The sequence below is a fragment of the Candoia aspera genome, chromosome 6 (genome assembly GCF_035149785.1).
Source record: "Candoia aspera isolate rCanAsp1 chromosome 6, rCanAsp1.hap2, whole genome shotgun sequence".
Taxonomy (NCBI): Eukaryota; Metazoa; Chordata; class Lepidosauria; order Squamata; family Boidae; genus Candoia; species Candoia aspera.
In genome coordinates this window covers 31,102,110-31,129,233 of record NC_086158.1, presented here as the reverse complement: position 1 = coordinate 31,129,233, position 27,124 = coordinate 31,102,110, and the positions used below count along the sequence as shown (strand labels likewise).

The 27,124-nt window shown below is 38.4% G+C and overlaps 1 protein-coding gene across 1 annotated transcript in view; it reads left to right on the top strand.

Annotated features, from left to right (window-relative positions):
* Positions 1 to 27,124, top strand: part of COL4A3 (collagen type IV alpha 3 chain) — a 70,516-nt gene that overhangs the window by 34,354 nt on the left and 9,038 nt on the right. The window contains exons 23-43 of the mRNA XM_063307780.1: positions 1,410 to 1,505; positions 2,371 to 2,441; positions 3,272 to 3,460; positions 5,378 to 5,546; positions 8,528 to 8,620; positions 9,646 to 9,750; positions 10,233 to 10,330; positions 11,316 to 11,466; positions 12,788 to 12,901; positions 14,535 to 14,702; positions 14,919 to 15,008; positions 16,416 to 16,550; positions 17,329 to 17,427; positions 17,922 to 18,011; positions 18,868 to 18,998; positions 19,094 to 19,220; positions 20,874 to 20,954; positions 22,396 to 22,494; positions 22,818 to 22,868; positions 23,962 to 24,144; positions 25,635 to 25,765. Of these exons, the coding sequence (XP_063163850.1) occupies positions 1,410 to 1,505; positions 2,371 to 2,441; positions 3,272 to 3,460; positions 5,378 to 5,546; positions 8,528 to 8,620; positions 9,646 to 9,750; positions 10,233 to 10,330; positions 11,316 to 11,466; positions 12,788 to 12,901; positions 14,535 to 14,702; positions 14,919 to 15,008; positions 16,416 to 16,550; positions 17,329 to 17,427; positions 17,922 to 18,011; positions 18,868 to 18,998; positions 19,094 to 19,220; positions 20,874 to 20,954; positions 22,396 to 22,494; positions 22,818 to 22,868; positions 23,962 to 24,144; positions 25,635 to 25,765 (2,471 nt within the window). The remainder of the gene's footprint in view (positions 1 to 1,409; positions 1,506 to 2,370; positions 2,442 to 3,271; positions 3,461 to 5,377; positions 5,547 to 8,527; positions 8,621 to 9,645; positions 9,751 to 10,232; positions 10,331 to 11,315; positions 11,467 to 12,787; positions 12,902 to 14,534; positions 14,703 to 14,918; positions 15,009 to 16,415; positions 16,551 to 17,328; positions 17,428 to 17,921; positions 18,012 to 18,867; positions 18,999 to 19,093; positions 19,221 to 20,873; positions 20,955 to 22,395; positions 22,495 to 22,817; positions 22,869 to 23,961; positions 24,145 to 25,634; positions 25,766 to 27,124) is intronic.

The following is a 27,124-nucleotide window of genomic DNA, read 5'->3' as shown; positions in this document are numbered from 1 at the left end:
AGGCTACTTCTTTATATTTTGTTTTCTTTTTTCTGCACTTTTGGCTTTGTCTTTTCTTTCTCATCTTTATTCTATATTCGTTTTTGTTAGTTTTAATCTTTCTTTTTAAAAAACTTTTAATAAAAATTAGATAGATAGATAGATAGATAGATAGATAGATAGATAGATAGATAGATAGATAGATAATGTAGGCATACATAGGCATGGAATGTGCTCAGTTCCTTTCCAATTGTGAAGGTATAGATTTGTGATTTCTACTACATTTCACACTAGCCATCTTCTGATCTCTTTCATACCTATAAATCTTCCATAAACTAGGGAGCACTTCAAGTCCTTAAGCATCAGGGAGGATATTGGGGGCAATTGTACAGGGCTTCAGCAGAATCACCAACCCTATCAACCAGGAAGTCTAAAAGTACATTTAGGGTTTCCTCAAATTCCCTTAGTCTTGTGAAAAATGAGGTGGATCACTTTAATTGATTCCTGATCCCTGCAGGGAAGTTCCACATCATCACCAGTCCAAACCTCACAAGAAAATAGTCTATCCATGATAATGAAGTTATTGAATCCTGTTCCCAGCCCCCAGTTAGAGCTAAGGGAAAGCAAAAGTAAAAGTTTCAGTTTCTTCCATACAACTAATAAAGGGGGAGGAGTGGGAGGGGAGGGACAGGGAACCTACCTTTTTTGCTGGTAGAGATTACATTGAATAGGGTGTGTTCACACAAGACACTTATGTACAGTTTAAATGAACCCTAGGTTACTGAATTAATCCAATTTAGTGCTAGTATTAAGATCCAGGTTCAAGTTTTTTCTCAGCCATGGAAGCTCAGTGATTGGCTTGGGCCAATCACTTCTCTAAGCCCAGCCTACCTCACAGGGTTTTTGTTGTGGGGAAAAACTGGATGGAGTGCTGTGTATTCTGAGGTCATGCAAAACACTAGACTCAAATTGGGTTACCTAGTTTGTAATAATGCAATGCGTCATGCAAACTCAGAAGCAGTTCTGTGTGGTGTGTGAGCATGGCCATTGTTTCTCAGTATAACCTGTCTTGCAGATTTGCTGTGGGGATGAAAGAGCAAAATTTTATTTGTGCTACACTGACCACTTGAGGAACAGGAGGCCAAACATCTGATAAAAAGGTGTCTCTCATTGCAGTTTGGAAGCACTATTCCTTTCAATAAGTTGTTTGATTATACAATTATTGTACAAAATTATTTCAATATCTGCTCATAGAAAGTGCCATGTTGCTGAACACAGAAAATTAATACCCAGTTGATTAGGTGTATGAACATGATTTAACTTCATCTTCATTGCAGTTAAATATATAGGTTTCTCTAAGGCGCTTATACTTTTGAAACAGTGATGATTTACCCATGCAGCTTTTCACATGAGGCAAAATTTTATTATAGGTGAAGAATCAGGCCCGTGTACCCAATGTACTTATATTATGGGAAGAGCTGGCCCCCCTGGTGTTGCTGGAGCAGAGGGTCAGCAGGGTAGGAAAGGTAAAAAATGAAAATGGTGCTTAAATATTACTAAAAACTGAAGTTTATCAGTCTTTGGGTTTGGAAGTGGGAGACCTGAGAATACAGTTATGGAATATTTTATTCTTATCTATTCAATTGATTATAAATTAATAACATGTATTGGACTGTATTGTTTGATAAAGAGGATGACATAATCAAACAAACAAAAATATAAAGTAAGAATGCTTATGTGCACTGGTAGGAGTATGGTGTAAAAAGGATGCCTCTGGTAGAGTTATGCAAAACCATATGAAGCATCTGAACTAGGACTACCAGCTCTGGGCTTCAAAAGTCTGGGCTACTACTGGATGGCTGCAAAGAAATACTGAAAACTCTAATCCTTTACTGCTACTGAGGTATCACCTGGAGTCTTGCAGTCCAGTTCTGGTAGTTCAGAGAACACAGGGCAGCCTTGGATGCCGCTGGGCCAAAACTTTAGGGGGATGTCACACTTCAGGTGGGAGGAGTGACTCATGGTTTGGCTATATTATATAGTCCTGAAAAAAATAATTGAAATACTGGCAGGTGTAATGAACTAACATGCTGCCAGGATGTAATACATTTAAAGAGCAGGTATAGAACTTTTAAAGCATACATGATACTTTCCAAGGACATCTTAATTCCAAGACCTTCTATTCGTAGAAAGGAGGAAATATATTAATATTTTTATGATCAACTTTAATTTTTCCTGTTCATTGCCCACCCTGATATTATCTGATTAAATTGTATAAACAGTGGTAGTATTTGTTCAGTTCCTTTACTCTGATTTACTATTAAATTTATAGTTAAATAATAAATAAATTAAATTTACTATTTTTAAATCTTAGTATTTTCGTCATTCTAGGTGTGGAAGGAATATTTGGCCCTAAAGGATTCCAGGGATCTCCTGGGCAGCCAGGGCCTCCAGGAGCTCAAGTAAGACTCATATTGAATCTCTTTTATAATGGTTTGAATGTGATTACAGTTTTAAACAGTGAGGGTTCTGAGCCATAGGCATCAGTATATTGATAGATGGAGCTCTACAGACAATGACTTACTATATTTTTATAGTTGGCTCATAATACAGGTTTTCTGAGTGGCTTGCAAAACAAATATAAAATTAAAATGCATTATAAAACAAGTATATTCTTAAAATTAAAGTGCAGATATACATACTGTATACTAAACTGAAAACATCAAGTACAAAATGCACATTATTTTAAAGGCCTATTAGAGATGCTGCCCAGGAAATTTTCCTGTAAATGCTGTTCCATAATTGGGATGCCATTACTAAAACATTCCTACCCCTCCCAAGTGATAATCTGATTAATTTATTCTGGCACTTGCAGGAGGATTTCTGAAGTCTATAAGATCTGTATAAGGGAAGGCAGAATTATTCCAAGTGTTTAAGACTTCAGATATTTAAAGAAGCAAAATGTGGGCCCCCAAATTGACTAAGAGCCACTGCAACTGACAAAAAACATACATAATGTGGTCACAACCTTTTGTCCAATTTATATTTTTCCAGTGCTGTTCTGGAACAAATGCAATTTCAGAATAATTTCAAAGATAGCTCCAATGCAACATATTTCAGTCACCTAAAGGATACATTACCCAAGTATGGATAGTTAGGGATACTTTCCCTATCACAGCTAACAACAGAAATAACTTGTTTACATATGGAGATTCTTATTTCACCAAAACTCAGGTGCAATGTGTATTTCTACTGTACCTGTGATAAACTGTGTTAATGGCATGTGGCCTAGGGATTTCCAGGCTTTCCAGGAAATGAAGGTCTTAAAGGATCAAAAGGTGTCCCACAGTTCATGCATCCAGAAGGTCCCAAAGGAGATAAAGGAGAACCAGGAATCAGAGGAAACGAAGGAGAAAAGGGGTTGGATGGAATACCTGGGAAACCTGGACTGAAAGGCAAGAAAGGTTCTGTTGGAACAAAGGTTGGTACATGACATTTTCATATGCCTTTTCCAATCTTACTCATTGTTCTATTCTTTCATTTGGTGGATTGATGGATTATATGCCATCAAGTCGTTGTAGACTCTTAGCAATTACATAGATTTTCTCCATGATGATCTGTCCCTAACCTGGCCTATTACTTTGAGCCTCTTGCAAATGTTATTAATATTTTTAGATATGTTTATGTTATCTATGTGAACATCATTCTTCCATTCAATCTTGTTATGGCATTTGAAAAATATAAAACTTGTAAATGTGAGAATCTAAGATCTGAGCCCAGTAACTCACAGCGCAAGCCACTAGGGATATGTGGAGTTCTTTATTAGATCTGTATGTTACTCTGTTAAAGCCACGACTGGCTTCTACTTCCTCCCACCTCCCTCTTTAAGCTTCCCGCCTTTTCCAGGGCCCACCCCTTCCTCTCAGTGTTCTTGGTGGCCTCCCTCTGTGCTGACAGTTAACTTGATGATAACTTCCCGAATCTTCTGGTGTGGGTGGGACCATTGGGAACCTACCCTTCTTGCCCATTGTTCCTTCACTGTCTCTCATCCTTCCGTCATTCTCAACAATGTGTAAGGGTGGAGCATCCAGTCACAATTAGCCATTGCTTCTGGGTTTTCCATCCTTACAGTAAACAACAAAGATGTATGGTGATCATTAGTAACTTTTTACTTTTAATTAAGTATTTTTATATAACTTTTGATGTTCAGACACCCATGCTGTAGTCACCTCATGAATAGATTACTGTAATGTGCTTTACATGGGGTGCCCATGAAGACCATCTAGAAGCTACAGCTGGTTCAGAGTGTGATGGCACAGACAGTGAGCACTGCATTATGCTCACGTGACCCTACTGCTTTGCGAGCTCAACTAGTTACTAGTCGACTTCTGTGTATAATTCAAGGTGTTGGTTATGACCTTTATAACCTTTCATGTCATGGGGCCTGCCTGTCTGAGGGACTGCTTATCTCCAATTGTTTCTTCCCAGCCAGGGTGATCAGGCAGGGCGGATCACTTCAGGTTCTATTGATTAATGTCATCTTGCAGGACCCAGGAAGCGTGCCTTCTTTGTAGCAGCACCTGCTCTCTGGAATGACGTCCCCACAGAGATTCATACAGCTCCCACCCTGGTGATATTTTTTTTCCAGTTGGCCGGGGCCCTTTTTTATTTGAATCTCTGTATGGTGTTCTTTTTTATTTGCAAGCCACCAGAGTTGCTAAGGAGTTGGGCAGCCTCTAAATGTGGATAAATAAAATTTTAAAATAATATTATGTCAGTTATTTCTGTGCTGGTCATAGCAGTGATATAAATGACAGGCCAAATGCATCATGTTTAGATAACTTATGTAATTGTAGAGATATAATCAGATTTCTTCCTTTCAGGCTTAGCTGTGAGAGCTATTTAGAATCTCTTGCAGTCTCATATAACAATATATGACTTCATGGGTGAAAACCTTTTGATCACATACAAACCTCCTAATGTGGACCTTAGAACCGCATTCTCAATTTTCTATTTAGCTGTCATTTTAACTACTGTATTTGGAGAAGGGGGATTTTAAAATGTAATGTGCTTCCTTGGTACTTTAAGTACCAAGATAATTTTGGAATTATCTATGGCCTAACCTACTTTTTTGCCCTCTCTTCACCAATATTTTTTAATGCAGCCCTCAGCAGGCTTATCAAACAGAGAAATATATTTTGTAATATTTAAGTAAAGATATAATTGCAGATAAATGTGCTGTACTTGTGGACAGTCACTTGTTTACTGAGGTCTCTGGTGAGACTTGGAGAGGGAAGGACCAGAACTAGTACGGCCATTGCTGAAAGAGGCCACCATAAGCTTCTACTTGGGAAGTCAGTCAATGCATGCTAAACAATGTTTTCTAAATTATTTGTAGGGGGCTGATGGTCTACAAGGTGACAGAGGTTTACCAGGATCAGTTGGCAGCCCAGGTCTTCCTGGTGTGATAGGGCTAACTGGACCACCAGGATATGGACCCCAAGGAAAGAATGGTTCAAAAGGATCTCGAGGAAATCCTGGATTGCCTGGGTTACATGGTGTACCTGGTATGTAGACTCTAATTTCATCACCTTTGTCCTTACTGAAAAGACTTTGAACGTGCTTGTGATATATTTATGTAAAATAAATTTTAATATCCTTATTATCCCTGAGAATATCTACCCATTCTACCAGATCAGATAGGGTAGGCACACTCCAGATCCCTTCCTTGAAATATTGTCATCTAGTGGGACCTAGGAAGGCTATGTTTTCCATGGCTGCCCATACCTTGTGGAACACCCTCCCCACAGTGATCCAGCAGGCCTCCACCCTTTTATCCTTCCAGAAAGCCATCAAGACCTGGCTTTTTACACAGGCACTGGGGTAGAATGATGGTGTTTGTGGCTGGTTGTTGAGACATCCCAGGGGATGACTGAGATACTGGATTTTTAGATTTTGTTTTATGATTTTGTGGTTTTGTGATTGTTGTGAGCCACCCATAGTTGTGGCTTAAAATGGGCACCCATGTAAATCTTTTAAATAACTAAATAAAATTATAAATTATAAAACAAAAGTGGACATCATAATAAAAAATCTGTAGAAGCAACATAGTGGTTACATTTACTCTCTCTCTATGTTTCTCTCTCTCTCTCTCTCTCTTTAATTTTAATGTGCTACAAGTCATTTATTAATTTCTGCTACTCCTTTTTCTTCCATCCTTAAATTCAGGCATTTGATCTGACCATTGTTTTCCTTTATTAGAATATTAACCTAAAAAGAAAGATACTATTAGAGGGGTGAAATGCTTTGGATTCAATTCTCCTGTCCCTAAAAAGTTTAGGTACATGAAACTGTAGAATAACTATCCAAAAGAAGAATAAAGGAATGAGCAATGTACAGATCTCAGAGGTATATTATCTGATGTAGATAACTGGGCAAGAAGGAAAAAGTGGATTTTGCAAAGCACTTTACTAGGGATCCATAAAGGGATTTTGTGCCCAGCAGCAACTGTGCCAGCAAAGGGATGAAAGAAAAAGCTGCTTCACTTTTCTACATAAAGTGATATAGTGGAATGACTTTCATTTCCATGTCTGGGTTGCTAGTAACATCCAAAATTATTCCTGACCAATGCAGATATTAATATTCTCATTTCAGAATCCTAGAGCCATAGGATTTTCCCTAGGTCTAGCACTCAGACTTCACCATAGTCTAACCCAGAGTTTCTCAACCGTGGCAACTTGAAGATGGGTGGACTGGGGAATTCTGAGAGTTGAAGTCCACCCATCTTCAAGCTGCCAAGGTTGAGAAACACAGGTCTACCTCTCTTGTCCCTGGAAACTAGCGCATGCCTTCTAGACCTTGCCTATTAGGCTTGGAGCAAACCTTGGCTATTAGGCTTGGAGCAAACTGTATCTTTGACCATTTGCAGTGGCCACCATCTCAAATATAGTGAAGAACAATGCCCTTGGTGAGTTTGGGGATTTTATGGCCTGCAGGTCCCCACTTCCTTCATTGGAATCATTATATTTGATGTCACTGTCCTTGTGCCCTGGGCGTTTTTTGGGAATGCCATTGTTTCTCTAAACTCCTCCCAGCAGGCATCTGTATTCAGCCTCTCCCTGTCCAGGCAATCCTGCCTCTCTGTTTCCCCCTAGAAACTCTCCTCTTTCTCCCTCTCGAGGATAGCACACATGCTCTCCTCTTCCTCTCTTTGCATTATTCTTCTCTGTCCCTCTGTGAGACTAGGCTGAAGCTGCCATTACCTAAAGATGAGCAGACACATATGCAGAGAGGACAAAAGCCAGGAAACTTGTCTAAAAGATCCCATCAGGGAGATAGACAAGTTGGAAGCAAGTCCTTAAGGAAACAAAGGAAAAATGTCACCTGAACTAGACAAAGAAAGTTGGGCCTGAGCACATGGAAACCCCCACCCCAATCCCATCAACAACTACCAGACTTGTAAATTAACAAGGCAGGAGTAGCTGCCAGTCTTGTGAATCAACAAAGCAAGGACTTTGGGGGATAAAAGGAGTCCCAAAGCCCACCCACTCCTTGAGTCATCTTTGGATCCAGACTTGGCAGCTTCCATCCCTCTAGCTAGCGCCTGGAGCTTAGTTGGACGTGGGTAAGTGTGGATGAGCATGTGTGTGTGTGTGTGCACATGAGAAAGAGCAAATGTTTCTTGCGACCAGTAAAGTTTTGCTGTTTCTTTAAATTCACTGGGTCTCCATGTATTTCAAAGAACCTGTTGTGCCCCAGTGTTTGGTTGGAAGTTATTTGTGTGTGCCCCTGATTATTTCCCAGCTGCTGACCAGGGCTGTGTGTCTTGTCTGCTCAAGCTGCACCTATCTGGAAAACCCAGGTAGAAAGCAAGGGGGGCTGACAAGATCCGCCTGCCTCAACAGCCTGTGAGTCTGTGAGTGAGTGACCATAAGCCGAACCTGGGAGCTTGTGAGCGTAACAGCTCCCTCTCCAAGTCTCACTGGAGACCTCAGTAAACAAATACAAAAGCATTTCTTCCATGTTTCTGCTGTCAGGCATCTGTATACTGTAGCCTCGATTCCCTTCATCAAGAAATTGCCTTGCTGTACAATTACAGTCCCCCAGTTGTAACCCCTGTCATTGCCAGAAATCATTATTGTGATTTTGATATGTGAATGCAGCTGTCTGTTGAAGAACTAATGGAAACTGCACCTATTCCGATTTGAGAATGACATTAATTAACAGGATTTCCTTCTGGTGTGCAAATGATCTATCCCTTTGCAGTTTAGAACAAATCCTTCTGGTGTGCAAATAATCCCTTTGCAGTTTAGAACAAATTACCAGAACTAATTTGCATTTTTGATAGGTAGCATGGGATCCAGAGGACAGAAGGGTAACCCAGGTCTTCCTGGACAAGGTGGGGATCCAGGTTTAACAGAGAATGGATTTCCTGGTTGTTCGGGTCAGAAATATAATTCAAGATGCACAATGCAAGTTGTATACGTTCATTGCTCTTACTGAAATTTAAAACGATATATTCTACTCATCTTTATTATACACTTTGAAGGTTCTAAAGGTGAGCCTCGTAGAGTAACTGCAATTCCTGGACCACCTGGGCTTCAAGGACCAGAAGGAAGAGCTGGACTACAAGGAAGAAGAGGTAAGAATTATTCAAATAGTACCAAATCTAAGCATATCTAACATTTAGCATGAAAATAAAAGGCTTCCAACTCCATGATCAAGCCAACTATATCTGGACTAGCATTTGAATCACAGTTCTAGCACTGGGAATGGGAATGATTACCACTACATCTGAGGTAGCAGGCTAGCTTAAATAGTCAAAGATGAATGTGTGTCATCTGCTGCTATGTTCTCATACAGAGGAGAAAAGGAAAATTCAAGAGGAACAGGCAAGAGGTTGCCACAGTTGCCCTCCCAGTATCTGTGAATTGAGGCAACTGCCTTGCACTCTCTAATGATAGTAACCTCTGTAATTAAGCATTTGGTGTACAGTGTATGGTTTAGCCATTAGGTTAAAAAAACAACAACAGGATTTATATGCCATTCCAGCCCAGGCCCTCTTTTTGCTGTCTGCATTTCCAAATTGTACTGCTAGTATTCAGTGGCAAACCACCAATTTTCAGTAACACAATTTTCACTATATGAGCTAAACATCTCAGCTCCATCTCTACTGATAATACCATTGCATTGTTTCCACATCCCTTGGAGCCCACAGAGATGGAATTTTTAAGAGAGCATAGCATCAGCTGCCAAAATATTGCCTGCCTTGCTATATGAACAACGTGTAATTCAGTCCTGAGCCAAATCCAGAGTGAAATATTTCAGAAGGAAAACCAGAGGACAGTTTATACTTAGCATTTTTATCCCAATACTGTAAACAACTATGATAGGAGGTTACAATGACTAAGATCTGGGAGACCCCCCAAGCGTATCTAATATTTAGCTGAGGTGCAGTTTCTCATATGTTAGGTTTTTCTAGAACTACCTTTGTTCCAGTGAAATACTTGGGATGAATGTGGTTTTGTTGTGTTACCAAGAATTGGGTGTCCGCATCACCAAGCAAAATCTAGCAGCATCATAACTTCCACTTTTGTAAGTTATTTTAAAGCTATAGAATCCTTTTGGCATTTGATAGTTACCAGAACTAATTTGCATTTTTGATAGGTAGCATGGGATCCAGAGGACAGAGGGGTGACCCGGGTCTTCCTGGACCAGGTGGGGATCCAGGTTTAACGGAGAATGGATTTCCTGGTTGTTCGGGTCAGAAAGGTAACATTATACTTTATGTAAAAGAATTAAGACAGAATAAGAAATCCCAATTAGGTCTGCATTATAGCTGTATCTACATTAGAGTCCTTCAGCTACATCCTTTTCAAAAAGGGGGATTGATAGCAGTTTGACTGCACAGGTCCAATTCTTTTTATTTCTTTTTGTATGGTTTGTTCCACTGGTTTGCTACAGAAATGAACAACAGTGTTCCTTGTCTTACATTACCTTTGAGATTCTGATATTCTTGCTTTCTCTGCTATAATAATAAAACTGATATTTGTTAAATTTGCAAGGAAGAGTTTGCATATTATTTTACAATAATTACATTTAACAAAATCTGCATAGATTAATGCCTGCATTTGAATGCCAGCACAATTTCACTAAACCTGCTTTAGTAGGAACTATATAAAAACATCAGAAAACACGTAAGTTCTTTGTAAAAGTCAGTAAAGACATTCTGCTTAATAATATTTTCTTCGTAGGAGATAAAGGAGCTCAAGGACCTAAAGGAGTACCTGGTTGTCCAGGAAAAACAGGGAAGCCTGGCTTACCTGGAAAACCTGGAATGCCAGGAGGAAAGGTTGGTTTGCCAATATATTATTTTTTATTTTAGAGAGGATAAGCAATATATTATTTTATTTGAGAGAAAAAGAGAGAGAGATGGATGGATAAATTGGGCGGGGGAAGATGCATTTTAAATTAGACCATTTGTTATCTTTTGAATAAATTGGTTCCCTCTCCTGGCAACTAGAAAAGGATAACCACTAAAAAAAATCCCAGGTTAGTAATCTGAAAGTGATTACATGTTAGTATTCTAGATGTCTCCTTTGCTTCCTGTTTTTTCTTATCATTTGTTTTTTGTAATTCCTGCCATTGTGAAGCAAAGCAGAGGTGAGATAGAAAAAGAAATGTTACAGTAAAACACTCATTTTGTTTCTAAGATAAGAGATACAGCAGGAAATTAGAAGCAAGTGCTGAATAAAAACTAAAGGGAAAATGGGCAGAATAAGCTCTTGATTCTTCATTTTTTCCTGAGAGAAGAAAACAAGTGCCCAGTTGAGTCGAAGTAGGAGACTGAACCTAATGGTGAGAATTGCTCAGGAGGGCAAGGAACACAAAACGTGTTTTTTTTGCCTCTTGAGTCTCAATAGGACAATGAAACTGTCCTCTAGCCTGTCCCACCACAACAGAGAATGGCCTTTTTAATCTTCGTCATACATGAAAGTCTTGCTCCTGCAATCATGAACCAAGCTTTCAAAAACGTTAGTAAATACTACCTTTGCTCAGCTAAGTTCATGGAACCATTTCCAGTCCTCTGATGAAGCATGCTGGAGAGTACAATATCTAATTCCAGAGGTAATGAAATAGCCACCAGTGTATATCATAATGTGGGGAAGTGTTATGATACATACCAGCTTGAAATTCAGGTTCATTTAAGTCGGTGAGTCATATTCTCAGTGCTCAGAATTTCTTCCAAATTCTTGATGTTATGAACTTTAAAAACATATTTCAATACATAAAATATACCACTTAATTCCTAATATATTTTAACAACTTATCTTCAGGGTGAACCAGGCCCAGTTATTCCTGGACAGCAAGGAAGCCTCGGTTTACCAGGAGAAGAGGGAAAGTTTGGTGAAAAGGGTGAAAGAGGATCATCAGGTTTACCTGGACCTCCAGGTCAAAAAGGTTTGGAAGGTGCTGATGGACCAAAAGGTACATTTTCCCAAACTGGATTATATGGTGAAAGACCATATCTAGATATAAAATAATTAGTTATCCTTTCTACCGCTGGGCTATGATTCGGGAAATAGTCACAAAATTATCTTGACATATTTAACAGTGAAATGTATTTATTTATGTATTAAATTTTTCCACCGCCCATCTCCCTCCAAAGGGGGGACTCTGGGCAGTTTACAATAAAGATAAAAACATTAAAATACCATAATCATAAATAAATATCAGATACAAATATAATGTAAGCATAAATACAGTATAAAATCCAGACAATGATGATAGTTGTGGTACCGTTCGTGTATATCTAATGGGCCATTTTATTTTTAAAGCGTATGGGATGGCTGCCACTGTCTCAGAACAAGTGGTGTGCAGAAAGTTAGTTTTGATTCTGAGCTCATAGGCCATGGTTTAATTATCTGATATCCTGACATTTCACTAGCAAACTGTGGCTGGTTTTTCAGAGGCAAAGTAATCTGCTTGTCAGCTCACAGACCACTGAGCAGAAACTGACTGATCTCTTGTGTTTGAAACCAAATTAATCTCTATTTGAACCGCGGCACTGTGAAAACCTGCATCAATATATTAGTTTTGATTATCTTGAATTCAGAACCACCGGTTTCAAGTTTGAAATACTTGACTCTATTCTAAATGAGTAGTTGTTTCAGGAAGTATTTTAAGATTGAAACATTTCTAGTTCTTTTTCCTACCAAAGATTAACAGGCTTATTATTCTGGAAATTGTTGCACAGCAGAATGGTCAAAATATTCAGTTTGCAATGCAAAACAACTGCTTTCTACTTGAAGCAACCTGTTTTCACCTTTAAAAGGGATGTTTTTCTAAAACTTTTGCCCACCCCATCCTGGAACATATTCTAATAACAGTCACAAGGTATCTTGAAATGTATTGCTATGTATCAGAAATTGCTCTGACTTCTAGTTGCTAGGGAAAATATACATGAATGAGTGCTAGTGCTGATATACTGTTTGTGGTTAAGTATCTTGTTGTCCTCTTAGAACATTGAACTACATAAGCCTCTGAGTCTGATCTGAACCAAGAAGGGTTTTCTCAAGTGTTTCTGCTCTTATTGCCTTGATCAATAGAGTCTTACATTCATTTTTACATTCTAGCAATCTATCTATCTATCTATGAATGAATGAATGAATGAATGAATGAATGAATGAATGAATGAATGAATGAATTGGCTGTTTGAGTGAGATTTATGTTCTGGAATATGAGAAAAAAAATTAAGGTCAGGGAATACCAATTTTTAAATAAACTGAATATGATGAATATCTTTTAGGGGAACCTGGATCCCCTGGAGTTCCAGGAGAAAAAGGTCTTCCAGGAAAAATGGGTCCCTGCCTCATTGGTTTACCAGGAAAACTAGGTCAATGTGGAGTAATGGGCCCACAAGGTAAATGATATTCAAAAATGGTGACACTGATATACCAACAATGTATACAAAAAAATAATATTATGGTATATAGTAAACACTGTGGTCTGATTGCCTAATCTGCTCTTAACATCAGATGTGCAAGGTACATAAAAGTTATATTCAAACACGGAGGACATTGCATCAGTGCAAGTCAAATTAATGAAATGTTTAGCATTTTCTCATTGAACTGGAAAAAATCAAATGAAAGATCATAATGATCACTACTTTCACTAGTACAAAAAGTTAACTGCAGCATAATTAATTCTAGTATGTTCATGCCAATTTTAACAAATTACAATAGTTTCCATAAAGCATGGCCAGGCAAACAAATGGCAATATTATTCCTCACAAAAATCATGCAGTCAGCATTGTGGTGGACCAACCACCCTAGTGATTCTTTAAATAAATTGTATTAAAGGTTCAAACCATAGACTCATCTGACATTATTTGCTTTCTGTACCTGCAGAAAATATGCTGGTGCAAGAGCAGACAATTGTAGTACCTACAGAAAATGGTGCCTGTTTGACAGGGAAATTTTCTGTGATATAATATTGATATTTATAGAGTCACTCGCTGAGATGGGCGGCTATAGAAATCAAATCAAATCAAATAAATAAATAAATAATATTTATAGTTTTGATGTTTAGGGTGGTTAAAATATCTGATTTAGTTTAGCTTTGGTTTTGTTCTGGAAGAGACAACAATTATTAAAATGCTGTTAAAGCATGAGATTCATCCTTTATTAATGTAATGTCAGTGATGTCCTGAATTCTCCCTGGTCTTGCTTTCTAATAACATTTTAAAGAATCCAAAGAAAAAAGTCAGAGTTGGAATGATCTGCCTTTTCAACATTTTTTTCCAATGGATTTTGGGTTCATTGCTTTTTCTTGTTGTGCCTGTAAGAAGCTTCTAATTACATAAGATTACAAGAATAGAGGTTGACCTCTATTTGGTTTATAGAAATGCTGGTGCAAGATGCCTTCAGAATTTAACAGGTCTTCATAGTGTTTAGGTTCATGTTCTGTTTTATTTATTTATTTATTTTTATTATTCAAATTTCTATCACCGCCCATCTCCCCCCCAACAGGGGGAATCTGGGTGGTTTACAATAAAATCAACCATTTAAAACCATCAACACATGATTTACAAAACAGACAACTGACAGGATAAAATAAATAAATATGACTAAATATAAAATCCAAGTGGCAAAGATGATATTCAGTAGGGAGGCTTCTATGGCACCAGCCACCCCCAGGAAGAGCTATTGCCCTTCCCACCCCAGGCAAGACAGCAGAGCCAGGTCTTCAAATCCTTCCAGAAGACCAGGAGCAAAGGGGCCTGCCTCACTTTCCGAGGGCAGAATGTTCCAAAGGGCGGGCACCACTGCAGAGAAGGCCCACCTCCTGGACCCTGCCAAGTGCAATTCCCTCACCAACAGGGTCTGTAACATGCCCTCTCTGCATGACCGGGTGGGATGGGTCAATGTTATGGGGATGAGATGGTCCCTCAGGTAACCTGGCCCCATGCCATGCAGGGCTTTAAAGAACCCTTTTGGGAAAAGGGAGACTGTTCTTTTCCTATAATTTGTACTGGATCATTTATGTTATTTTAGGTATCAGAGGACTAGTAGGAGCCAAAGGAGATCCAGGTATTCCAGGATTAGACTTCCCAGGATTTCCAGGACAATTTGGACTTCCTGGATTACAGGGTCCTCAAGGAAATAAAGGATTGCCTGGCATCAAAGGACTGTTTGGTAAACCAGGAATGCCAGGCACACCAGGTAAATGTTCCTTAAACAAGAAGAGTCTTGATATAATTAATGGATGTATTGCCACTTAACAAAGGTCATGTTATAATATTGACATATATGCAAAATGCGGAGTTCTTTTTTAAAGTAAAACTTAGATGGGGGTTTCTTGAAAAGACAATACAAAGCCTTTGAGGTTATGGGCAATGCCCCTTGTATCTATGGATGTGTTTGGTTCACTTCCGGTAGGTATCAGAGCAGAACAAGGCTTGATGGGACCTGTGGGTAGCCCTGGATTGCCTGGTGCCTCTGGAAATCCGGGAATCCCTGGAAGCAGAGGTAAGTTGTGCAGTATCCACCTTATCTGGGGCTAAATTATGCTCTGGTTCTAAAATATTACTCCATAGTTCATACCATTTGAACTGGTTTGTGATACATTTAATAGAAATAAATTTAATTTTGAATTCATTTATTAAATATATTTTACTCATCTTTAGTGAAAAGCATCTAAGCAATTTTCAGTGAAATATTAGTTCTTGAAGTAAGTGATAAATTATAGATCTATATTGTTTAGTAATAGAGATTATATTGTTGTCATGTTATGTTGTTTGACATGCAGAGCAATGTCTGACTTTTTCCTTATTGAGTTTCCTTCCCTTAAAAATGTTGAAACAGGCTATCAGTTTCTATGACTTTTCTCTCTGATGAAAGGCAGGCAGGAATAACTCTAAGGCTGCCAGTAGAATCACACTTGTTTTCCATAAACATAGTAGTTTAATGAAACTTAACTAGTTTCACCTCAGCTTAATTGTCATGTCATTCCTCAAGGAGCCCTGTGTATTGAGGTTTTGTGACTACCTTGAAGAGAAATGTAGTTGACTACATGAAAATTGGGCCTACAAAGTAGATAATTGGTTGCATGTGGCTCTTCCTTTCTCTGTTGTCCTTCAAAGCCTTCCAAATTTATGAAAGTACTTACTTCACCCCTAGGAAACAGAGAAGGAGAATGGATCACGCTCTCCTGGGAATTCACTTTCCTTCCTACTTGCTCCCCTTCAGGAAAAGAAACAAGATTATTTTCTTCCGTCAAGCCTTTTGAGAGGGATTAATAATAGCATTATCTGCTTTTATATGTATATCTCTTTCTGTATGTAGAAACGTGGGACATAAATTAAAATAACCAATAAAATTTTAAAAAATATATCACAAAGGGCTAAAAAAAAGAATGCTTTCAATAAAGATGACAAGACCATTATAAGTATTCCAAATTTTCTTTCAGTTTCCTCTAATATAATTGTTTCAAAGTTAAATCAATAAATGGCACATTTGAAATCTCTGGAAACAAGAAAGAGAAACAACACTGATTTTGTCAAATATTTAGGAGTCAAACTAATACTGCTCCAAATACAGAAAACTGCAAACCTGCCTATTTTTTCCAGCTTTGGATATAAGAGAAAAGCTTTGACTGCAAAATGGATGGATGGATGGATGGATGGATGGAGTTCTAAAACATAGTGAATAAGAATACTTCTATTGTGGTTTTTCCTCTGTATTCCTGTACTCTAAAATGTACTGTATGTAGATGTGTTCAAGCAAAGATTTTTTAATTGTCCAGGAGATGGAGCTCAATGCCTAAATACCCTTTTCCAACTCTATATTCTATGCTTCCTGAGACTCTCTCAGTATCATTTAGATTTGAAGCTGGTGGCAGTATTTCTTCATTCTATTGTATTTGTTAATTTATAGGTTATCCAGGCTATCCAGGACAAAAAGGAAGGAAAGGATCTTTAGGAGAAAAAGGTGAACCAGGTGATAAAGGTCTTCCTGGGCCATCAGAGTCCAAAGTGAGTTATGGAGATGAAGGAGAGAGAGGAAGTAAAGGTATAAAGCAATACTACTACTAAAATCACCATGATACACATTCTGCGGATTTCCATGGCATTCTGCCTTCACTGAACGTCTACAGTGACTAGCTGTTGCTTCTTCTTACAAAATAGAACCAGCATTTTCCAAAAAGGTGTTTAATCCTTTGCTTGTTGGTTTGTCTTCAGTTCCCAAGACTAGCAGCTGCATTTTTCCCCCTTCAGATCTACAAAGTAGAATGTGGGGAGCACAGTAGTGGAAGAGGAAAGGCTAAATGCCATCCTACCACTTCTGCACTGGAAATTTCATCATTCTGGACCCACTTTCCAAAGCAGAGGATATGCTTTGAATCTATGTGGCAGAGATAGATTGTATAGTTCCATTTTATTTATTCAAAAGATTTGTATGGCTGCCCATCTTAAAACACAACTCTGAGTGGCATTTTCACATATTATGAAGTTTATTACAAGTGAAGAAGATTATTGTTTAGAGTTTTGAGTCCGATATTAGCTTGGTTCACATATGCTTATTTAACCATGATTTATTGAGTAAGCCAACATCATAAATAATGTTTTATGAACCTCAGTAGCTAAGTTCACACAACATACTAGGATAACTAACCACATTATGGATTATTATAATATATGGATACAACCATTATCTCAAATGAAATAGTTGCACTAACGTAGCCGATTATACTACAAATTTACCATTTCACATCAACCTTTTCTTTGAGTATCATTCTGATGCAAGGAATATACTGGTTTTTATTTAATTCTTTCCATTGCCGCTGTAGGACTCCCTGGAACAATAGGACTCAAGGGAGGAAAAGGTCAGCAAGGTGTGCAAGGCTGTGTGGGTCCTGCTGGACCACCAGGAATTCCAGGGCCACCAGGTATATAGTTTTCCTTTGATCTCAGATTATACTAGCTGTATAGATTGATGTTGTTCAGTTGATCATGCTAAGCCAACAGCTAATCAACACAGTCTCTCCCTCTCTCTCTATGCAATGGCTTGGTATGATGTATAAATATTCATCAATGATTGCATATCTGCCTGTAGTTGAATGGAGAACCTAATGAAAGGAGCAACCTGCTTATGGATACATGGATACAGCTTACATCAACTTGAAATGGATATGCATTCAAATGTCTGAATTATCAGACCTATCCCAATATCTAACTATTACTATATTCCAGAGGTAGCAATTGTTCTTGGAATAATACGTCACTGAAGCAAGAAGTAAGAGGAATAGAGGAAACAACAATTGAGGGCTACATTTTTTCCCTTGTCAGAAACATTCTGAAAGACACAATAATGACTATGATAAAGACTCGTCCATCACATTTAATTCTATACAATCAACATCAACATTGATTATATTTTTAGGAGCTAAAGGAGCTAAAGGACTTTCAGGAATTCCTGGAAGACAGGGATTGCCAGGAGTTCCAGGAGACATTGGGGTCATGGGAGTGCCAGGTAATCACATTAAAGTATCTAAATTGTCATTATGGTAATACTAATACAGTAAAACTTCGGCTTAGCAGGCTTTGGGTACAAGCTTATCCATACACTGTATGCCCCTTCACATACAGTATGTAAAATCCCAGTCACATTTGATGCATGTGTAAAATATAGAAAATATGTAAAATGCACATGTGTATAATCCTATTCCCATTTTACAGTTAAATAAAATGCATAACAAACATAAAATACTCATGCAAAAAATCCTATGTGGATTTAACAGACAATTTGCCTTAATAGACACTCCTCCTCCTATTGGTCCGTTACAATGATGATTTAGTGTATAATAATTATTGGAATGACTGATACTGTAAGACAGATAGCATATGACATCAAGATTTCTCTATTTATATTAATAGCAATTTGGGTACAAGTTTATTTTCATTAACATATTGTAGAGGTGTATAGAAATAACCTTGAAGAAAGAATGCAAGTACTGTTAAGTAAACATCAAATTAGCCCTGGGAAGGAAGAGGAAAAGGAACTCAAGATAACCCCACCTGGATTCTGTTTGGGATAAGAGGAAGCAGAGAGAAATTCTGAAACACTTTCAAGATTCTGTTGTTATACCCTATAACAAAAAAATTGAGTTCAGGTAATATTTGTGTTGTCTGCTCCCTGACCTGGCCTACCTTGAAGGGCTGACAGATAAGAGTTTATATCAAAGGGTTTGGAGATCAGACCACAACACATACTGTATCTCATTTAATATTTGCATTAGTTAAGTTGATGATTTTGAATAGTAGGGATCTTCACTGAAATTTCAAATAAGTGATGTAAAATATCCAGTTTCATTATTATGTCATTTCAGGTCCTAAAGGGGAACAAGGTTCTTCAGGTTTGCCTGGATCACCAGGTATAGCAGGCCTACCTGGCTTTTTTGGCGTTCCAGGAGATAAAGGACAACCTAAACCTGGGCCTCCAGGAAACCCAGGACCTAAGGTATAGAAAGCTGAGGATAGTTGCCTTATATCAGGTGGTGTTTTCTAGTTCTTCTTTTATTTACCATAACATATTATTTTGTTGCTACTTGCTAGGGTAATCCAGGTCTCCTTGGAGAGAGGGGAAGAAAAGGGGCAAGTGGATCACCAGGCCAGCCAGGTCTTATCGGAGAACCTGGACTACCTGGAAACAGAGGAGATACTAGTTTACCAGGAATTCCAGGTGAAGTAGGAGGGGGCAACCTTTTGTTGGCCAAAGGCCACACTTAAAATTTTGGTGGGTTGAGGGTCATAGTGTGAGCAGGTCCAAATTACACACATGAGAGGTTACATTTGTGGATTATCTTTTTTCCTTTGCTTTTTAATTGACACGTGGTGGTGCTGCGGGTTAAACCGCTGAGCTGCTGAGCTTGCCAACCGGAAGGTCGGCGGTTCGAATCCGCGTGACGGGGTGAGCTCCTGTTGCTAGTCCCAGCTCCTGCCAACCTAGCAGTTCGAAAACATGCAAATGTGAGTAGATTAATAGGTACCGCTTCGGCGGGCAGGTAACGGCGTTCCGTTTAGTCATGCCGGCCACATGACCACAGAAGTGTCTACAGACAAACGCCGGCTCTTCGGCTTTGAAACGGAGATGAGCACCACCCCCTAGAGTCGGACATGACTGGACTTAATGTCAAGGGAAACCTTTACCTTTTTATACATCACCTCAATACCCAATCAGAAGGGTAGGAAAAAACCTAGAAGATAGCCTTTCCCAATTCTTGACTTTCCAATAATTATTGGCTGAGAAATCTGAGAGCTAATGTCTTTACCTGGCAGTAGGAAACCAAGCTGGAGATGACTGGCATAAGAGTTATAGGGATTTTCCACCCATCCTCAAGACATGAAGAAAGCACAGTGCTTCAAAAGCCACTACCACATGGTGTTCTTCTTGCCATGACTCCAAAATATACCAGGAAAGTTGCTTTCCTCATAGGAGGGCAGTGGCTATGATGGTAGTCAGAAGCTGCTGGGAGGGAAGCATGGAGTAAGTAAGGGCAGGTGCAGTGAAGGGAAGAGGAGCAGGGTAGATGAAGAATCTGTAAGTTTTTTTCCATCTCTAGCAAGCCTCTGCTGGAGAGGAGAAAAAGTGATGAGATGCTTCCCTTAATCATTTTTTTCCTGTCTCTAGCAAGCCTCAGCACTTGCTGGAGAGGTGAAAAAAACTATGGAGATGGGAATTGAAGTTCTGGTAGGAATAGTAACATCATGAAAACTTTCCACAACATCGCTATTTCTACATGAGTCTAAAAATAAGACAAAAAGAAAAAGTTGGTTGCTGGGGAGGTCCTATTCTTTCTGACAGTCAAAGCAGAAATGACCATGAAGGCACACAGCCTCACAACTGGATGGACAGGATGGTCCTGCAGTCGGCTGAATCTGCAGATCACCAGCTTCCCTCAGGTTTCTCCTCCTGCAAATTAGAATGTCTATGTAGGAGTTGGCATCTTATTTTCTGATAGAAAACACCACTTTCTTGCTGGATCACTTTGATCTGGCTTCTGTTTCCTTCACTGGAAAGCCAGCACCAAGAGGAAGGCTCCATTGTGAGGACAGGGCCTCATAAAATTATTAGCAGTCCATCTCAATGTCAAGGTAAGGAGGGTGTTTGGATGAGGCCATAAGGTAGTGCTATTTAATAGCCTAGGCTACTTTAAGCAATGTGGAAAACACATACATAGTTATATTCAATAAAAAAAAGTTATAGTTATATTCAGGTAAAACAAATGGATCTCCTTTGCTTGCTCAGTTAGTAATTTGTGTTAGGTGCATACAGAGGAAACATTTACAGATGGTCTTTTAAAAGTTCTGTCAATGTGTTACCTTTGATTTATAGGACAACCAGGACCTGCAGGCAGTAAAGGTATTAAAGGTTACAAAGGACTACCAGGACAAAATGGTGTTAGAGGATCTCCAGGTCTGTAAATTTTTAGACACTCTTACTTTTCTGAACCTTCCCCATTTTTTTCACTGTTGGAAAAAAACATTTATTTTTCACTGGGAGAATTTTATCTATCTGAACAGAGAATATGAGAGCCTAAGAACCTATTTTATTTATTTTATTTATTTATTTATTTTATTTTCTATCCCACCTTTATTATTTTTATAAATACCTCAAGGCGGCGAACATACCAAATACTCCTTCCTCCTCTTTTCTCCACAACAACCCTGTGAGTTGGGTTGGGCTGAGAGAGAGTGACTGGGCCAAGGTCACCCAGCCAGCTTTCAAGCCTAAGGCGGGACTAGAACTCTCAGTCTCCTGGTTTCTAGCCCAGCACCTTAACCACTAGACCAAAGTGGCTCTCTTTTATCTCTTCCAGGCTCTTTCATTTTATCTGAAATGGAAATATTTCTCATGCATAATACAGCTGAGCAGTACAGATGGCTTATGACCCATAATGCAAAATGTAACCCATCTGCCATATATTATGTTGCATATATGCACGCACACAGAGCTTTGCTATCTATAGAAGCAGTAAAATGAGGTGGTCTATTTAACACATAGCATACTGCTTTTTAGCTGATAGGTGATATTTCTGTATTGCCTTCTCTAGTTTGGTATCATGGCCATAAGTGGGCATGGCATCTCCTGTTGGTGGATATGGCATAATTGAGTAGACACCTTCTGGAGCTGTTTCTGGGTGCAACAGTTGACCAAATCTATGTGCTGCTGTACTCTTTTTTCTGTTCTCTTTTCTCTTTAGCTCTATGTCGCCTCTTTCTCTCACTTCCTCTGCATGCAGCAGAATACCACAGAAGGAATAGATCAGAAATCTAAATTAATGGTTCCCAAGGCTTTTGAAATCACACTGAGGGCTGTAAGGAACCAGGAGGAGGGTTGCATATGGCTTCAGGGCCGCAAGTTTCCCATCCCAGACTAGAGGGATTTTCGTAGAAGGGCATAACCTAGTTCAACAATGAAAGCAGCACAGTTTGTTGTTGGAAAGGAGCTGTTCTAAATGTTTACTAAGCTTAGTATTGTCCTGAAAGCCACACATGATACTGATGTTATAGTGCTTGTGGTCCAGATATTCATATTTCTCTGCTGAAATATACCTGGAAGGTCGTCTACTTAATATACTTATCCTATCTGATAATTCAGAGATTATAGACATTATCAACCAGTATTCTACAAGGAAGCGCAACAGACCTTTTTCTATAGCTTTTCAAGGACACACAAAATTTGATTTGCAATTATCAGTGTTCTGACATCTCTAAAAATGTATTTATTTTGTTTAGCAAACCACTCTCCTCATTATTAACATTACATTGTTTTTGTGGCCATGATATTAAACTTTTTTTTTTCATTTTTCAGAAATGCTTATAACAATAAGTACCTAGTAATTTATTATCCTCAGGTTCAGTTGGATTGCCTGGTGAAAATGGATCCGTTGGTGAAAAGGGTAATCAAGGGCATGATGGTACTCACGGTCCTCCTGGAGAAACCGGAGCACAAGGTTTTCATCATATTGCAATCTTTCTCTTACTATCACAAAATTTGCTAATATTAATATGTGAGTGTGGAAATCACAATATGTATCAGACATGTTGGAACAATTTAAGCAAGGAATTGCTTTGCTAAATAAATTTATCTATTATTGTGATAGAAATAAAGAACATTATTGAATAAGTTTATAGAAAATGGATTTTGTTTATGAGTCTTTGGAATATGAATTTTCAGTATAACATTCAGCCATATTTCTTATTAATATCATTGTAATATAGTACCTTTTGAATTTTAATTTACTTTCAAAATATAAAATATATTATCATCATGTAGGTTCCCCAGGGCAACAAATTCCTGGTCCTCAAGGACTTCCTGGACCTAAAGGTAAAATTATTTTCTGTTGTTGTGTTCTTCCTTATGCTGGCAGCTGACTTGTAAATTCATAACATAGAAATTGAAAAATCTTCCTAACCATATATTATTGCTACAGTAAAAAAAAATTTTTTTTTCCTGTGATAAGAACATGCTTTTCTTTTTCACCACCTGGATTTCCAGTTCCACTACAGTTAACTGAAACGTAACAAAATCTCTTCAACTTCTGTAACAAGAAAATCCAGATCAAAAAGCTGGACGATTGTTTGTTACTTGCATACATTTCATAAACATTTTTGTTATAATGTGGCCAATAATTGGGTGGATACTACAAAAAGAAAGAAAAGTGCTTCTTCTGAGCTACTTCTTCCATTCTTCTGAAAGGAATGATTATTCTTATGAAAGAGGACTGCTATAAATAGCCTTTTTGGTAGCAGAGGACCACAATTAAGGTTTTCCTGAGTTCCTGAAGACAGCAGACAGGATGGTAACACAAAGTGCTTAGGGATGTATCACATACATGGATGCACCTCAGATTTGTCTATGTTTTCTTTTAACAGGGTTAGTAGTTTTATTTTATTATGTCTATATGGTATTAAGGCTTAACTGTACACTGCAGGTTATCCTAATTGGAAGAGGCAGGGTGGAGGAGCCAAGTATAAATGCTTCAGGATCCCTGGGTTGTCTACTCCTGGCTGATGGGTCATCACATTATCTGATTAGAAATGCAGTAACATTAACAGTGATTCTTATAAATAGTGTAACTTTTAACTCATAACATATGATCCATACCAGGTTATATATCCAATATTATAATTCCATTATTTAAGTGGAAAGTAGATTGCATTCCCAGAAAGTATATTCATGGAAAATAGACTACATTCATGGAAAGGAGCTTTCCTTAATGGAACTCATCTGTGGGGGGAGCTGTAATGATACGTACAACTCTATATTTCTTGACATTACCTAGCTTAAGTTTTCCATTTTCAAGTAAAGTATAATACTCATATATTTTGTTTTATGCATTTCTGGAACAATATGATAGTACCCTTAAAATGTAATGACCAACATTTTCTTAACTTTGATTAAAATACTCATTCCAAAGGTATCAAAGGAGATATGGGAGTAGCTGGTTTTCCAGGACCACAAGGTGTTAAAGGTGTTATGGGAGACCAAGGACTTAGTGGACCTCCTGGTTTACCTGGACAACCAGGACCTCCAGGAAAACCAGGGAGAATACTTAGTCCCAAAGGAAATAGAGGTCCTCCTGGCCCAGCTGGAAAACCAGGTAAGAAGCAGTTATTATACAGCAGCTGTAACAATTGTATCTGCTTAGGAAAGCTGAAAATATCTTAGTATATTTTACCAACAGAATCCTATGTATTTCTACTCAGAAGTGTGAGTATTTCCAATCTGTACGTAGAACACAAACAGGTCTGCAACCTGATTGAAATGAACTGAAAAAATCAGAGTACTGGGAGTTCATTTGCCCAGCAACCATCCAACTGAATGCCTTCCCCAGTTATAAAAAGTTATAAAATGTGAGCTATCAGCTCAAAAATTTCTAGGTTTCTTCAGGAACAAACATTCCATTGTTTTCTTTAGGGTAGCTTGAAGTTTAAAAGAGGCATTTAAGATCTCTTAACCAGATACTTTTCTCCAAGACATATATATGTAATTGGCCAGACTTGGCCTAGCATATTATCCCCATCTTCAGATCTTAATAAGAAATATTATTTAATAAAATTGGACCAGATATGCTTTGAACACTTCTTTGGATATTCTTCATCAACTGCAGTATCTAGATTCTGGCAGATGGACACAATTTTACCTCTAGAAAACATATGACAGGATGTTATTAAAGGCTCCTTCTCATGATGGCTAAGATTTCAGAAGGTCCCGAACTATTTAAAAATGTTCCTCTCAAAAGCAACATGGAGACATAATGTTTGGGGAAGGGGCATTGTTCTGCTACAACAATCATTGCTACAAAATAGATTCAAGTATTCAATTCTTATGCCTGACCAGATTCATCATGAATCTTTCCCTACTTTCATTTTAGTTGTTTTTCCACCCTTCTCCAGCTACTCTGCTTGGCTTAGCTGAAAAGCCAAGTGGGCTCTCTTCAGTGGAGGAGACATTTGGGAGCATATGTACTAACTGCCCATTCATCTCTGCATTTAATATAAAAACATAAGAATAGCCTTGATGGATCAGACCAAAACACATCTTAGTCCACTATTTTGTTCCATATAGTGGCCAAAGAGTTGCCTCTGGGCTGATTACAAGCAGGAGGTGGAGACATATTCCTCTCTCATTTTTTTTTCCTGCAACGAATAGCCCTTGATAGACTTGTCCTCCATTAACTTATCCAATCCCCTGCTAAAACCCTGTTAAAGTTAGAGACCATGACTTCTTATAATTTATGAGGGTTATTGGTTATTGTTCAGATGACAGGTCTTCTCTGTGGCATTCTCCAGTTTAAGGAACTCTCTCCCCTCGAGGTACATGCAGGTACACCTACTTTACTAATATTCCACAAGATTGTATTAGACCAGAAAGCCTTTGGCCTGTGTTAACTGGGGGTGTTCTTCCTTGTGGCACTGGATCTTTGCTACCAACTGTGCAGATCTATAATGAAAAGTCACATATATACTTTGCAATTTACTAAGGAGATATAATAGATAATAGATAAAAACAGATGTATGCATATAATTCTACATAATTCTTGGTTAATATACTATTCCCAAATGCATGTACTTTCCCACTGAAATATAGGAGTTCCTGGTACCCCAGGACCTGCTGGAGTCCCAAGCTACAGCATTAAAGGAAACAAAGGGGTTCGAGGAACAGATGGCTTTTCAGGCCCACCAGGAATGGAAGGTGATCTTGGTCTACCTGGTATGGCAGTAAGTTAAATAAATATCCTTTATTAGTCATTCATTGATTTTATATTTTATATTTGAAATGCAAATTTGTTTAGGAAAAAGGCTATCACATTTTGCAAGAAAAATTAAAACTGAACTATCAGTTTTTAACAGTGATCAGAAAAGCAGGAAGTTTTAGTGTGTTACTGTCATGAGCACTGATGGTGAGCAGGAGAGGGCCCCTATCCAAGGGGGAAAACACATGCGTAGTAGTGAGGAGTTGAGCAGTCATTCAAAGAGACACAGAACAGACCCGCCTTGACTTTTGGGGTTTATCTGTATGGGTTTTCTCATACTTCTTCAGTTTGTTAGGATTTTCTGTCTAACGTAGCAGTAATAAAACACTAGAGACTTATTCCTCATCTCAGCATGGTTCCTGACTGATAGGACAGTTACACTTTTATAGCTATCAATGCAGAATTAGTGGGTATATTAGTGAGTGTCACTAGATTGGTGAAATGTCATAAGAATTGGCGTTTGTTTGTTTGTTGCTGTTTCACTCATGGCTGTTTCATTTCTGCTGTAGTTTGGACCTAGTTCCTGTTACAGTATGGGGAGCAGGGAGGCTCAGAGCAAATACAGAAAGAGTTTTCAGTCTACTTTAATTGACTTATGAATGTTTAGGGTATAGGTAACATTTATTCTGTTGAGGGCCTTTCTTCTGGGAATAATATCTGGAAGACTGTACAGTATGTCAATAATAGGTGGAACTTAGCTATGCCTGTATTTTCTCTCTTATGGCATCCCTTCAACCCCCCCTCCCCCCAGCTATGACTAATAGCTCCTGCCAATGTTTGCCTTAATGACTTACAAAGGTCTTTTAAAATTGAGCAAGGAATGCATGAAATTATACTAAGGACCACATGTGACCTTAGGACAGCAGGTTGCCCACATCTGGGTTCAGATCTAGCTGCTTTATACAAAATAGCTGAAAAATGTGGCTGATTCCATTGCTGTTGTTGGATGGACAATCCATCCAGGAAGATCAATGAGCACTGGAAATATTGTGAAATAAGTATTAGTGGAGGAATTGTTGTGGGATAATTATTAAGGAGAGAATTAATGGAGCTCACATGCTTTAATATGCTCATATATGTATGTGTGTATGGGTACATGCACAGACATAGCTTTCAGGTACTTACATATCAAGAACAAGGAGTCATTTCCTTGCGTTATGTCTAATCCTCCAAACTTGTGCTCATTTAAAAATCTCCTTCCTCGCTGATTCAATGTTGAGTTTTATTCTGCTAGAATAATTTGTCTTAATAAATAATTAGGAGAGAGAGCATGTTCCTAAATAATTTGAAATTGTTAAGAATACAGGGAGGTGCCTATACAGGA